This window comes from Etheostoma spectabile, unplaced genomic scaffold (genome assembly GCF_008692095.1).
Source record: "Etheostoma spectabile isolate EspeVRDwgs_2016 unplaced genomic scaffold, UIUC_Espe_1.0 scaffold273, whole genome shotgun sequence".
In the NCBI taxonomy this organism is placed as follows: Eukaryota; Metazoa; Chordata; class Actinopteri; order Perciformes; family Percidae; genus Etheostoma; species Etheostoma spectabile.
This window is the reverse complement of record NW_022605577.1, coordinates 2,065,950-2,081,852: the sequence shown is the minus strand read 5'-3', so window position 1 is coordinate 2,081,852 and position 15,903 is coordinate 2,065,950. Positions and strand designations below refer to the sequence as shown.

At 39.8% G+C, this 15,903-nt stretch overlaps 1 protein-coding gene and 1 long non-coding RNA gene across 5 annotated transcripts in view; one reads left to right on the top strand and one right to left on the bottom strand.

The window, feature by feature from the left end:
* LOC116685931 (uncharacterized) overlaps positions 1-3,320 on the top strand; it is a 16,878-nt gene extending 13,558 nt beyond the window's left edge. The window contains exon 3 of the long non-coding RNA XR_004331085.1: positions 3,308-3,320. This is a non-coding gene — a long non-coding RNA (uncharacterized LOC116685931). The remainder of the gene's footprint in view (positions 1-3,307) is intronic.
* The window catches only part of il1rapl2 (interleukin 1 receptor accessory protein-like 2), a gene marked incomplete at its 5' end in the record, with an annotated part of 503,103 nt that overhangs the window by 154,524 nt on the left and 332,676 nt on the right, over positions 1-15,903 (bottom strand). For all 4 annotated transcript variants that reach the window (XM_032510844.1, XM_032510846.1, XM_032510845.1 and 1 more), the window contains 2 exon segments: positions 7,914-8,067; positions 8,161-8,347. In XM_032510844.1, coding sequence (XP_032366735.1) covers positions 7,914-8,067; positions 8,161-8,347 — 341 coding nt within the window.

Genomic DNA, 15,903 nt, shown 5'->3' with positions numbered 1-15,903 from the left:
GCAAAACGAGCACTTTTATGAACGTAAATACAAGCTGGACAATTATCCTATTAACTTCTTTCTCTGCTGCCGACTGCAGCGATCTCGTTTAATACTGCATCACTGTCAAAGGAAAATATTTCTGATACTCAATAAGCTGCTGCAGAAACAAGCCTGAAGCAATAAAGCAAAAGCTGTCAGATAAATGTACAGTAGTTCAGTAAACTGTAACAACATTCCCTCTGAGGTGTATGAAGTAGCAGCAGGGGTAATTCTAGTATCAGACATTTAAGGGGGCTCAGCCCCTAATAAGACCAGCTCTAAGTCTAGTGTCCCTGTTTTCAGTTTAAAAAAATTAAAACATGACGTGATTTGAAGGTATATACATTTCTGAGCTGAAAATGTGCCCGGATTTTGTCTGAGAAATCTGGTCACCTTAGTTTGACTGAAGTATGTTTTAGGCAAGGCAAGGCAAGGCAGCTTTATTTGTATAGCACATTTCAGCAACAAGGCAATTCAAAGTGCTTTACACAAAATCAGTTAAACAGATAAAACACAAGTAAAAACAGTTAAAAATCACAAGCATTAAAAACCGGTAAAACACATGAATAGACAGTTAAAAAATAGACACTAAAACACAAGAATAAATTTACAGTGCAGCATAAGAAATTTAAAGAAATGATTAGTCATTTAAAGAAACAGCACAAATGAAAGGTCTTCGCCTTGATTTAAAAGAACTGAGAGAGCAGCGGATTACCAGGTTTCTGGGAGTTTATTCCAATATGAGGAGCATAGAAACTGAAACTGCTTCACCCTGTTGTTTCTGACTCTGGGGACCAGAAAGCAGACCTGTCCCGATGACCTGAGAGGTCTGTGGTTTCATAGTGTAGTAGCAGTCAGCATAATTTTGGACCTAAACCGTTAAGTGTATTTATAAACTAGCAAGAGTACTTTGAAATCAATTCTTTGAGACACGGAAGCCAGTGTAAAGACTTCAGAACTGGAGTGATGTGATCCAGTCTCTTGGTCTTGTGAGGACTCGAGCAGCAGCGTTCTGAATCAGCTGCAGCTGTCTGATTGATTTTAGGGAGACCTGTAAAGACCCCGTTACAGAGTCAAGTCTACTGAATAAAAGGCATGGACAAGTTTTTCAAATCCTGTTGACACATAAGTCCTTTAACCCTTGATATATTCTTAAGGTGATAGTAGGCTGACTTTGTAATTGTCTAATGTGGCTGTTAAAGTTCAGGTCTGAGTCCATGACTACACCAGTTTCTGGCTTTGTCTGTTGTTTTTAACATTGTTGTTTGAAGCTGAGCGCAGACTTTTAATCGTTCCTCTCTTGCTCCAAAAACAACCACCTCAGTTTTTCCTTCATTTAATTTCAGAAAGTTCTGGCACATCCAGCCGTTAATTTGTTCGATGCACTTAGTCAGTTTTTGTATTGGACTATAGTCCCCTGGCGATAAGGTTATGTAAATTTGTGTGTCGTCCGCATAACTATGGTAACTTATTTTGTTTTTCTCCATAATCTGAGCCAGTGGAAGCATGTAGATGTTAAACAGAAGAGGCCCCAGAATGGAGCCTTGCGGAACTCCGCACGTCATATTTGTACGCTCAGATGCATAATTACCTATAGACACAAAGTAATCCCTATTCTTTAGGTAGGATTCAAACCAGTTTAGTACTAAGCCAGAAAGGCCAACGCAGTTTTCCAATCGGTCTAGTAGTATGTCGTGGTCGACCGTGTCAAATGCAGCACTGAGATCAAGTAATACTAAGATTGAAATTTTGCCATTATCTGTGTTAAGGTGGATGTCATTAAAGACTTTGACAAGAGCCTTTCAGTGCTGTGGTGTGGTCGAAACCCGACTGAAAGGTATCAAAACTGTTGCTTAGTGACAGAAATGGTTGAGTTGTTGAAAGACTACTTTTTCAATGATTTACTTAAAACGGAGGTTTGATTTGGCCTATAGTTGCTCATTGTGACTTGTCTAGGTTGTTCTTTTTAAGAGTGGCTTGATTACTGCAGTTTTCAGGGCCTGTGAAAGATTCCTGAAAGAAGAGATGTGTTCACAATCTGTAAAGATCAGAAGTCAAACAATTGGAAACATTTTTGAAAAGTCCCGTTGGTAGAATATCAAGGCAACAGGTCGAGGTTTCAGATGTTGATAATCCTCGCAGTTTGTAGGGTTGATCGTGTGAAATTCTGTCATATTGGAACTATTTGCTTGAACACTGTGACAACACATATCCTGAACTTGATATGGAGGCACTGACTGTTTGTCTATCTTTTGATTTTGTCTTTGAAGAAGGAGGCAAAGTCATTGCAGGCTTGGTAGATAAAGTTCAGATGCTACTGGTACTGGAGGGTTTGTTAACCTATCAACAGTAGCAAACAAAGCACGTGAATTATTATTGTTTCTAGAGATAATATCAGAGAAAAAAGGACCTTCTTGCATTCCTCAGTTCCAAATTAAATGCGAAGTCTCTCTTTATAGGGTTATAATGGACCAGGAGTTTGTTTTTCGCCACCTTCGTTCAGCTTTCCTACACTCTCTTTTTTCTGTTCTCACCAGTAGGACATTTCTCCATGGAGATCTTTCTTACCAGATACACTTTGACCTTAGTGGGAGCAATGGCATCAATAACATTGTAATTTTACAGTTGAAATTATCTCAAGCTCAGTGACTGAGAGCCCAGAGAGGGCTGGTGTGGAGGAGAAAAGCTGTATAAATGTGTCACTGGTGTTTTCAGTGATATCCGTTTTCTGATTATCTTTGTTTGGACACTTTTGGGCCACAGAGATAGTGCCGTAAAGAAAACACAGGAATGATCTGAGAGAGCAACGTCAGTCACCACAACCTTGGAAATGTTCAGACCTTTGGAGACAATCAAGTCCAGAGTGTGCCCCTTATTGTTGGGTGGGCTCCGTCACATGCTGAGTCAGTCCATAGTTCCAAAACACAACACAGCTCTTGTGTCCCCCTGTCCTGGGGGCTGTCAACATGAATGTTAAAATCACCCCGCAATGATTACCCTCAAGTTAATGCAGATAATAGACACATCAGTGAAGTCATCAATGAAGGTTGCAGAATATTTAGGTGGCCTGAGATATTTAGAAACATCGCTTGAGGGAAGATCTTAATTGAAGAGCAACATATTCAAAAGAAACAAAATTTCCATAACAATTTTCGTACAGTGGAAGGAGTCATTAAACAAAATGGCGACTCCACCCTTTCTTATTCACTCTATTCTCACTCATAAAACTGAAGTTAGGGGAGCTGACTCGATGAGAACAGCAGCGCTGTTATTATGGTCTAACCAGGTTTCAGTTAAAAACATAAATCTAGTTGTGCTTAGTAATAAATCATTGATTAAAAAGGATTTTCCTGCCAAAGACCTGACGTTTAGTAGGCATAGTTAGTGTGTTTTCTTTTTTTTTGGGACACTGTAGCTGACGAGAATGATGCTATTTGCTAAGTTTTGCAGTTAAGTGCTATTCACCATTCTTTTCCATTACCTATCACAACAGAAATTGAGGAATTGATCCACAGGGCCCGGGCTGTCTTGAAAAGAGTCATTAGTATCACTAGTCCTGCACCAAGGCCCGGCACATATCAGATAGTGCTTGCCAGATTTTGCACACAAGCGTCCTTATCAGTCTGGGGGAAGGAGTTTTCTGATCCTGGTAGGGGTGCTTGGCGTTTTCTTTTGCCCGGGGTTGAGCCATGGGGGTAGGAAGGGGTGCATAATTGATGGGGAAATAAGGGAAAGGGTGTGTGGAGACATCAGTAGAGACAGCGATGATCCTCAGAAGGTTCGGGGTTGGGAAGGTTTGAGGGGTGCTGGACGGTGAAGAGGGAGTGGAGGTTTCGTGTCTCTGCTCTCTGGTCTCCCATGGTCAAATCTTTGCACAGGCGGGGGCTTTGCTGGATCACTGCCGCACTTTGTTGTGTCTTCCTTTTGTTTTGTGACCTTGGCAGAGGGAGCAGTGTGTACGCAGAAGTAAGCAGATTAGAGGTGAACAGCTTTACTCCTGCTGTTAAGGGAAGTCTATCTGCTTTAAAAGATGTTGCGCTCCCGAAAATGTTTAAATTGTCAATGAACTTCAGAGAGTGGACGGTACATTCAGTTGAAAGCCATTTGTTTAGTCCCAACAGTCGGCTGAATCTCTCATCTCCTCTTCTGACTGACGGTATAGGACCACTGATAACACATTTGCGCTTAGGGGGTGACTGTGTCAAGCAGTTCCCTAAAGTCCAGTTTCAGCAATTCAGACTGTTGCTTTACAACATCATTTGACCCTATTGCAGAATAATGTTCTTCACAGTTGGGTTGGCTGCCACGATATCTGGGATTTTTTGGTCAAGTCAGACACCATGTCTTGGAAAACATAGTATTTTGGTGTTTTTACTGTTTTTTAAATCTTTTACAGCAGAGTCACCCCAATCAGGGTTTGAGCCCAGTTGCTTTTTACTTTTTGAATTGCTCTCAGTCCTTACCCTGCTGTGTGGTGATGAGACGCAGTCCCGTCATCAGATGACTGCCCACGTCCTGCAGCAGAGGAGCAAATCTGTTATCCAGTTGCACACCAGGTTTGGTGGGGGGCATTTTGTGTGCTTATTTTCCCTTTTGCAGCTGTCCACGGCTGTGTCCTACTGGTACAGGGGTTGAAGAGCGCTCTGCCCGATGATAGTGCAGGCCAGCCGGTCATATCACAAATCTCAGGGCGCTGTGCCCGGCCCGTTAGTCGTCCTCCCATTCCCAGGAAAATGATTTACTCTAGGCTTCGCACCGACGAGTTCCAGGGAACCGCCACTTGTATTTATTACCAGTTCCACCCTCCTGTTTCTTTGTATTCTTGTTGGTGCTAATTAGCCGTGTGTTAGCATACTTCTGTCCATTGTTATGGGTCATGGTAAGGTGGTGTCATTTCCACAAGATCCTTAACTTCCACGTTCACTTCTAGAAGGTGAACCTTGGTTTCCAGAAGTGCAATCTTCTGAAGGAGTTTGTAGTAGTCTTCTACGGAAAGGAGGCATCTTGCTGCTAATTAGCTTTACTCACATCACTGTAGACAGGCTTGAGCTATTGGTAGGCCACGCTCACGCAGAAAAATTTTAAAATATGGCAATAGCCTACTATGTCACAAAAAATGTATAGTCCAGTGTTTTTGAAGTGTCCAAGAGCCGCTGCTCATAGTTTCTCAGAGGAAAAGCACGATTATCAGCAAAAATATGCAAGCAGAAGCAGGAGCAAGCAGCAAAGCGTCTGCACTGTAAGAAGCAGGAAGCAAGATCTGGACCCAATTTTATGATGTGTTAACCAGGTAAATAATCTAATCTTGGTTTAGTGAAAAAGCTTTCTTAAGCTATGAAAACAGTGTGTGGATGAAAGACTAATGTTGTTAAATTGAACTCATTCTCTGTGCCTCCTAACATACTACTCTTCTTCACCTACACCATACAAATAAAAATGGCTGCCACTCGGTCTTATGTCCTTCACATCTATTTTATTTTTATAGTTGTAATACTCATTCCATCTTTGAGCTCTTGCTGTCTTTTAGCAGGAGGCAAAATGATCATACATCAACATACTGTCTAGCACTGGTTTAAGTACAATGTAATAAATTCCAATGTGACACATATAACATAGTAGCCAAAAGACACAGAGACCATTTTCTTAACAGTACTTACACAATAAACTCACAGGCAGATAATGTGATTTCCCATGCTATGTTCCTCCACAGGAGAGTAGATGAAGGGAACTGAGGAAAAGTGGTTTTGAATAATTCCTTGACAAATGAAGCAATGCCTGTTCATATCGACTCTACTCAACAAAAAGGTTGCTGTACATCTCAACCAGAGCACAAAGTGTGAGATTAAAAAGACCCTGACATCGGTTCTGGGACTCAAAATGTAAGAGATATGGAGCAATAAATGCAAGACAGCATGCTCTAAAAAGGATATTGTTCAATGCATATCCACTTTCACTCTATGCTGCTTATCATAGCACATCACGTTATGTCAGACTAGAAAATCACTCACTGTGTGTGAGTGAGAGTGTGTGTGTATCTGTGCATGTGATGTGTTAAGCAAAGGCAGGGTGCATGTTACAGTGTGTGTGTCATGTAAAATAAGCACACCATGTTGTCATTCTTCACAGACACAAACATGCATCCTGCATAACCCCAAACACACTCTTACACACACAGTAAAAAAGTGCAGATGGAGGTCAGATTAAACTCTGAACAACCAAGTGCAGATGTTACTGCCGAGTCAAAGTTAAGACTAAAGCAACTAAAGCTTTAAACATTGTATGTTTAATCTGGGAATGAAACAAATAGACCAAATACAAATACACCAAATTGTGCTATGAATTTAAATGCACACTGTTGTTTAAGGGTAGAGATGTATTGTGCAAAGAGGAAACTTTAAAAGTGCTGTAGTAATGACAAATGATGTATTGCTGAGTCCTGGCATCTGTCAAAATAATGGATGCTCTGGAGTCACTGAGAGATCCATTTTATATTAAAAGCAGGCAGAGTCCATATTCCTGCCATAGTTTAAGTCCTCTCTCTGTCTTTGATGCAATCAGTTTACCCAAAACCACTCTAAGTGGTGTAATGTACACATAATTAATCAATTCTGTAAAATGAATTGATGACATAAAATTGATAACCTGGTACTCTTGGCAAACCACTTGAGTCTGCCCGACTCAATGGACACCAAATACTTGTACAATTTATATGTTTGTATTGTCAAACATTTGACAGACCCCATCCTTACCTATCTTTATTCTCCATGACCATACCATCCCAACCCATCATATTCCATTATACAATAAAGAAAACTTAAAACATGATCTATTTCTATTGGTAATGCATCTTCTTCTACAGCCTTTCTGGCTAGTGGTGTGCCACAGGGCTCAATTTAAGATCCACTGAGGTTTTTTTGTTTACTATCGGGGAAATCATTTGCAAATTTACATTTTAGTTTTTACGCCACCAACAATGTACCAATAACACCTGGGGGAAATTGCAACCTTCTCACAGTCATTTACAGCCTTGATAACACTGTCAGTTGCCAATAAATGTTACTTGGGAGACTGACATCTGAGTTTAAATGCTGAAGACAAAAAAGTTCTGCTTTCTTCACTTCAAACACCACTACAAAAAACAGATCTTGATTACCATTTCTATCTCCTGACCTGTCAAAAGTTATCTTTGCTTTTATTTAATGCTGTTTAGACTACTTTAACATTTATTCATGTTTAGGCCAGAGTTCTCTATTATTTGCAGTTACTCCAAAATGCAGCAGCAAGGATCTTAAATTAAAGCATGACCACATCATCCCTATTTTAGCCTCCACTCATTCACTGGCGTAGAAATTATTTCAAAATTGTAATAATTACTTTTAAGGCCATAGTAGGGCTTGGACCCAAAGTATAGCCATAAACCTCTGGCACCTTGTAAGCAGGACTGCAGCCTGAAGTCCTCTGGCAAAGATCCCCTATCTGTTTTTAGTTCCAGGTTAGTAACAAGAGGATTTGCCATGATTTAATCATCATCATTTCCTATCCCATCTTATCCCCCCCCATTGTGTTCATGACCGTTCAATGCTTTATCAGTCTTTTATATAGTATACAGTCCTGTCCAAACTCATCTAATCCCACTGTATCAATCCCTACTCCTTTCCCTATCCAATTTGTCATGGATCCATCCACCAATTCATGTAGATAGACACCATTCATTATTTCTGACATTAAAGATACATGTTCTTCTTATTTGCCATCATCTTGATTTATTCAATGTATACGTCAAATACATTCTCTTTTCATTTCAAAGTTCTAATGATTAATGTTTCTTAACCACATACTTGTGTTTGGGACCATCCATCCATCCATCCATCCATCCATGCACCGTGTCCTACCTGTAACTTTAAGTTCTGTTGTCCGCCGCACCAGTCTGGATCCATACTGTAACTCACAGGTGTAATTTCCCCCGTCGCCCTCCTCTACCTCAGGAATCCAGATGTGTGTATTGTTAATAGTGATGGAGCTTCTCCATTCAACCCGCTCACACTCCTGACAAGAGACACAGACGGATCAAGTTACAACAGTCTACAAAAGACTGACAGCTGTCATTCGTACTCTTTTGTGTGTGTGTGTTTGTCGTACCTTATACCAGGTCATCTGAGGCTGCTTGTATGGAGCCAAATAGTCTTCTATATCAGGACAGGTGATCATTTTGCCATGGGTTATCTCAGCTTTCTCCAGATGTCGGATTTTGCTGCTGAAGCATTTCTCCTCATCACTCTCTTCTACAGTCATCGACATGGACACTTTCACGCAGTATGTTGAGTTTCTGAACAGATAACAAGCAACATTGAGAAAATGTTTTTATCATGTTTCTCTACTGACATTAGCCAACATTTAAACCTGTATTTATTCTTCCAATAGTCAACAACAGTGATCCTCCACTTTTCCAAAACTAGAACTCTTTTGCAAAAGTATTGGGTGAAACGTTGGTGCTATTGTGGGCATTTCGGTAAAATTATAGGCCCTCTGACATCTCAGTGTTGAAAACACTGACAGAATTGCTATCCAAAATAAATTATAGGTTGTACAACCTCTAACACACAAACATTATTTTCAATAAGAAATTAAATTCTGTTAAAGGTATATCTTTAGGCATTGTTGAAGCAGTGATGCATCCTATTTTGTCCCTAAAGGCTTGTTTTGAAGGATCAGTCTTCATCCCGGTTGAGGTTAAAAATGTCAGGGTTTGCCACCATGACAAAGAGAAATTGTTGATATTTGGTTGTATTAAATTACCATTACATTTCTAACTTTAAGAAACATTGCAATGAAACTCTGGCACACTGTCTAACTTGCAAAGGTAAAAAGACCTACTTGTCCCTCTTTTCAGCACCTGTCATGTACTAGATGAAATCTATAAATGTGCTGCAAAACAGAGTAGCTTGAAGCTAAATTTGGTACAAAATAGAGTAGCTAGTAGCTAAATTTGGTACAAAAATGAGTAGCTTGTAGCTAAATGTGGTCCAAAACAGAGCAACTGTAAGCTAAGTTTGGTACTGAAGTGTAGATAGTAGCTTAATTTTGTATACAACAGTAACTAGTAGCTGAAGCTGGTACACAGCAGTGTAGCTTGTAGCAGAATTTGGTAGGCTACAAAGCAGAGTGTATCTAGCTAAATTTGTTACAAAATGGAGTCGCTAGTAGATGAAGTTGGTATCCAGTAGAGTAGTTTGTAGCTAAATTTGGTACAAAGCAGAGTTTAGCTAGCTAAATTTGGTACAAAATAGAGTAGCTATTGGCTGAAGTTGGTATTCAGCAGAATAGTTTGTAGCTAAATTTGGTATAAAATAGAGTAGCTAGTAGCTAAATTTGGTACAAAACAGAGTAGCTATTATCTAAATTTGGTCCAAAACAGAGTAGCTAGTAGCAAAATTAGTAGCTGGAAGCTAAGTTTAGTACTGCAGAGTGTAGATAGTAGCTTAATTTGGTATACAACAGTAACTAATAGCCGAAGTTGGTATCCAGCAGAGTAGTTTGTAGCTAAATTTGGTACAAAGGAGAGTGTAGCTAGCTAAATTTGGTACAAATTAGAATAGCTAGTAGCTAAATTTAGCATAGGATTAATCATTTTAAAACCCAAATACATTTTCAGTAACATTTATTTATGTTTTCATTGACAATGCAATTAATTTACTATTTGTAATGTGAAAGGGACAAAGAGATAATTCTTACCTGACTCTGCAGTTCCTGTTAGCTCTGCAGAGCGTTTTAGCATTTTTCAGTTATTTGTTTCGGGTTACAGAACACAAATTTTGTTGCTTTTACTGCCCTCATTAACCTCTTTTCCAGTCGAAGCAGGCAGCTGTTGTTCTAAAGAGCCTATTTCCCTTCAAACTTTGTCAGCCACAATAACCTATGAGGTGATAATATGTCGATGCTCTGTTTACAGTTTAATGCTACTTGAAAATATTACTCTCAATGATGTTTTTCAAACCAGTCCTAAAGCCTACTCCTACCTTGTGTTTGCACACCTGATACAATTAGGGTCCATCTTTTAATTGGATCAGGTGTGCAGTAACACAGCTGAAGCAATAACTTATAAAACAGTTAGGCTTTAGGGACTTTGTTTAGAAAATGTGGGTTGTTATTTTTATTGGTGAAATGTTGGAGGATAGAGATAACACACTACACTCTGCTGTTATGTCACATATGCCGGTATGAGCCTGGAGCCTAATCATCTAATGAAACAAAAAGAACAAAGTTTGAAGTTTGTTATGATGTGTATGAGGCAATGTGTTGTCATCATTGTTTTGGATTTGAAGTCCTAAAATCTGCTCAAGGTTATAGTAATTGTTTGTGTGTGTGTGTCTGTGTGTGTGTGTGTGTGCCTTGCTGTGTGTTCTCCCAAGTTCACCTCCAAATACAAAAGACCACATTGATCTCTCTCTCTCTCTCTCTCTCTCTCTCACTCTCTCACTCTCTCTCTCACCCATTGTCCCCTAACTATAACCTCTCATCTAAGTGGATCTAAACCACTTATCCCATCAGTGCTGTGCGTGCGTGTGTGTGTGTGTGTGGGCGTGTCATACAGGGGACACAGGGAGTTCTTTAGTCATTGACCTAACCAAGACCACTGAGCATTGAACTAGCCTGGAAAGCCTTTTATCCATCCATCCATCTCGCAGTTTCTCTCCTCCTCATCAATCCACCTCCAGCCCACAGCATCTTGTTTTCTCCTCCAGTGATTTAGTTACCTTTTCTTGTGTGCTACTGTGGCTCTCTCTCTGTCTCTTTCTCTCTCTCACACACACACACACACACACACACACACACACACACCTCTATTATTTTATGAAACCTTATGAACCTGTAATCATTTTTTTCAACTAACTCTATAAAACAATGAATTAAAAAACAACAATGTGAAAGACGACAAATGAACAAATATTATTCATATCAATTTGTATTTACCCTTTTAATATGATCTTACTTAATGACATGCATGCATTGGTGGAACTACGCATAGCTTGTTTGCAATCAGGTGGCTGTTATGATATGTGTAATTCAGATGGAGGGCAGGAAGTGATTAATCCATATACTGCACAAATTGGAAAATACCTGTCGGGATGCCTAACAACTGATGAATGAGATTACATCACAGGCTACGAGCTGGACGCACCAATGGCGTCAGGCTATTAGCTGGCTAGCTAACTTTAGCTACTAATGTCCACCTACTAGGTCAACCGTTGACTGAGGTCTGGTGAAACAGCGTTAAAATCCTCAGTTGTGGCAGGAAAATGAAGAGACGTCACAGCACATTGTATTTGCAGGGCTAGGTAATTCATAAAAAAATGAATACCAACGCAAGGTATGTTAATGCAACACTTTTGCCGCTCCTCCAGACTAAGGACGGAGGTTTTTGGTCCACGTCTGCCACCCTTGAGGTTTTTCAGCTTCTCCCTTTAATGTACCGCTATTTTTTAAATTCTATAATGTAGCCATGGCTTTTTGCAGATTTGATCAATTGCAATAGCTGTTGTCCATAGGCATTGCTGCAGTGTTGGTGGTTGTTGCCTCAGGTTGCCTTAGAGCCTGCCTCCAGTTGCCTGCCCTCCATCTGTAAAGCATTACCCATTCTTGGAAAAATCTGTGGATTAAATACATCCGATCTGACTGCAAATAAAACCAAAAAGCAACTAGGGCAAAAACATGCAGGTCTGCATGTCGAAACTTATTTAAAGATAAGCTAACAATATCACATAATGAAGGGATGTGGAACTGGATATACCACTGGTAATTTCAGTTGGCATTTTTTTGGTAAAAAATAGCGTAATATAGAGATCTTCACGGGTCTCCTCAGACCCTAGACCTGGACCGTGACCCGTAGGTAACGCACACAAAGTTTGGTTTTGATAACTTGTAAGTTAATGTTAACATGTTAGCTATCAGCTGTCAAATTGGTGCCAATGGGGTCTGTGTTCCCCGGGTTTGGTCAGGTTTGAGTCCGATATTTCCTCGGTTCTGCACCTGTCCGGGTCCCAGCTTTCAAATAATAGTCTGTTCCGGTGTGGCCCCGGTTAGCACATTTCCAAGTCTTTTTGGATATGACGCATGTTTTTGGACCCATGAGAACCTCTTGTATGATGTCCTGTTGCCCCTTAAATCTTCCTTTAGATGGAACATTTTCACATATATCAACGGATTAAATGACTGCATATATTTGAAACGAGACGTTCAGAATCCCAACTTCAAAAGGATGCTAATGTTGCTCTGTATCTGTTGGATATGTAAATAAAAGAGATTTTAAAAAGCTACAAAATGGCAATGCCATTTTTAAAGGGGTCCGAAGCATCAACAATTGCAGGTTTTGATCTCCCCAAGTAAATGGAGACAGTGAATACTATTCAATTAAACAAGTTACAGGACTTCATAACCATCATACTGTGTGTAGGGAAATATGATTACAAAATATGTGGATCATGAGTCTTGTGGTAAACCTCCACATGCACTATCAATACTGACATGATGAAATATCTTAATTCAAAGCGATTCAGATCCTCCCACGTTACTGACATAAACACACTCGCACATCCATAAGCCCGAAGAGATTTTATGTTAAAATGTTCTTTCATCTTGTTGCTTTGATGATATTGTTCTATACAGTCATGCCAGTAACGCACATTGAACTGAGATCAACTGAAAAAGGGACAAATAAAAAAAACCTCCATTTTATTTATACGTCTGCTGCCCCCATTGTATCGGTCTTCGTCACAGTCTCTTCCCCTCTGCCTATCCACCCCCCTCCCCCGCCTGTCCAACCTGGAAACCAGAAGCCTGACTCTAAACAGTAAAAACAGAAACTATGTAAAGATGAATGTACTATGCATATCTCACTGTAAACATGACAATTTAATTAGACTGCAATGCAAACACTGTGTCAGAAGCATTTAGCGCATGTCGAAAAACAAAAAATTTCCACCCTGGTGGACAATTAAGATTTATTCTTTTCTATTCTATGTTGTGCAACTCTTTCAGATGCAAATTGCGTGGCTGTGCATTAATATGTGGCCCAGTGTGGAATACATTTAAATGCTTTGGTTAGTAAAATGGTCCTAAAGTAAAGTATGTAATGCAAGAGCTGCACATTTTGTTGCGTTGGCGTACATGAATGACAACATGTCCTAAAACCTAACGTAACAAAGTTATAGTGATGCTGTTATTCATTCAGTCATTTTTTACAATGTCAATTATCTGTCAGACAAACAATTAGTATTATTTGGGATTACTGGAAGAAAGAAGCCACTTAAAGGATAGATTTAAACTAGCTTTAGCCTTATTATATTCTAGGAAAACATGATGGGAAACAACTCGTAAATCAGAAGCAGATGGAGCAGAATGAAAGACAGAGGAGATACCAACAAGTAAAATGTTTAACATCACAACAGTGTAAAGATGTTTGAAATCTATTCATCATTGTCATTGCAAACAGATTTATTTTCAGCAGCTCTCCCCTGATTTCCTTCCTGGGATTTGTCAGCAGATAGTGTAATTCACTAAGGTGTGAAGTGTCCATAGAAATTTAAACTTTAACCCCAGTATCCCAAAATATTTTCAGAACTCACTTTTTGGGCTTTTTTGTTAAGAGTTAGAAGATATGATGGGGCTACAGTATGGCCAACCGTTCGCTTACAGGACCAAACGGATACAGCTATTTTAACTCAATCCAGCGGTAACAATATCTGCCTTCCAGCACACGTGCATTGTGATTTTATGGCCGGTTATCTATGCCAGTAGCAATGATTTCCTTCAGTTGACTCAATAGTGAGGCTAGGGATGAGCCGAGTACTCACTGAAACGAGTATCTGGTACGGATAAAGCACTTTTGCCGAGTACAAGTATAATACGAGTAAAACGAGTCAATATCCGTGCTCGGATTGAATAAGTCTCCATTGACTGTGTCTCCGTTCTGTGATAGGCTAGTCACAGTGCTAGTCCTAGCGCCCCTCCCCTACACTATTCTGTGATAGGCTAGTCCCAGCGTCCCTCCCTACACACAAAGATTCCTCCTGTTGTTGTGTCCCACCGGCCCTGCTCACACACGCTCAGGACATAGAGAAGTGAACGTCTCTCTTCTCAGGTCCGCGGGCTTTTCTGTTAACATTTAGGGTTTCTTCAGCTTCAGTTGTGTTTTATACTTCGGTTTGAACTAGTACCTAGTAACCGGAGACTTCTGGTAACGGGGGTTTGTTCGACATGGTGCTGGTAGAATAAGACTCGGTTTTTTTTTTTTTTTTTTTTTTTTTTTTAAACGGCCTGCTGCTCTAACCAGTTTTTTTGAGTGTCTGAAACTTTCTTGCTGTGTTTTATAAAAAAAAAATAACAGCAGTCCTCTATAAATAAATAATAACATTACAAATTAAGATACACACACAAACACATTCCAACCCCCCCCCCTCTCTCACTATGTTCTCTCTCTCTCTCCTCTCCTCTCTCTCTCCTCTCTCTCTCTCTCTCTCTCTCTCTCTCTCTGTATCTCTTACTCACTCACGACACACACACACCACATACCTGGAAAATAAAAGAACCCCCCCAAAAAATGATTAAGAGTTAAAAAAAGAAAGTTATATTATTGAATATGACAACTCTTGTTCATTACAATCATTCATCGTTCATTTACTTAATTGCAACCACATTGTTGTATTTATTGTTGCAAAACATGTTATATACTGTAGGCCTATATAGTTTGTTTGTTACCATGACAACACCCCTGATCTGAAGCTCAATGCTGACGCATATTTCTGTCACGGAAATAGTTTTCTAATCAGCAATAAATATAACAATTTCTGATCAAGCCATATCAATTGCATGCTTAAAATAACATACTGGTTAAAGCCCCGCCCATTTCCAGACAACCCGACCCACTTCCGGGTTGAATCTGACCACTTCCGGGTTAGGCCCCGCCCATTCCGAGTACGGATCCGGATACAGATAATTCATGTGGTAAACAGATACAGATAATGCTGTACTCGCTCATCCCTAGGTGAGGCCAAGAAAGCCAGACAAGCCATTTAACAATTTGTGTGTCTCAACATGACATCTGTAGGCAAATTGCTATTTGAGCACATGGTGCGTACACATTAAGAAGTATGGCAAAATGCGGTGCACTACGAGTACCTAGATGCTAGTTGAGTGTGCAATGTTTTCATACTACTCACTCTCGATGATTGCAATCTTCGCTAGTTAGCGAATGCTCCGTGGCCATCATGGTATTTATTAACTTAAAATTGGCAGGCGAGCACGCTGCAGTAGTTGCGATTGAAACAGTGAATACCTAACTATACAAATGTAATGTATACATGCGTTTTCCTGCTAATTTTACATATACTGTTGTAGGATAGTGAGAAAACAAGAGGGCATATATTTTGGTGGCTGAAAATAGGAGGTGGTAACACTCTGGCCGGCTGCAATTTACCATTAAAAAGAAGAAGTTGTCAAATGTTGCGATCATTTCCAGTAAGTGCATAATGTGTATGATTTGACCATCCTGTCAAAACGTAAGCATTACTCAAGTAAGTACATAATCTACGCATTGTACTGCATGTAAGTGTACCACCGGAGTTTTCCAAATTGAGACACAGCTCAGGTTTTTATGCTAAGCTAAGTAGCCACTGGCTGTAGCCTTATACTTAACATACAGACAGGTGAGAACCCCAGTTCTTCTAATCCAACTCCCAGCATAGAAGCAAATTAGCATATTTTCAAAAATATGAAAACGTGAAGCTTGTTTTTGAAAATCTAATGCATTAGCTATTTAATTCGATGTCTGTGCCTGCAGTCTTTATGGGGGATCTCATTTAGAATCTCATATATATATATATATAT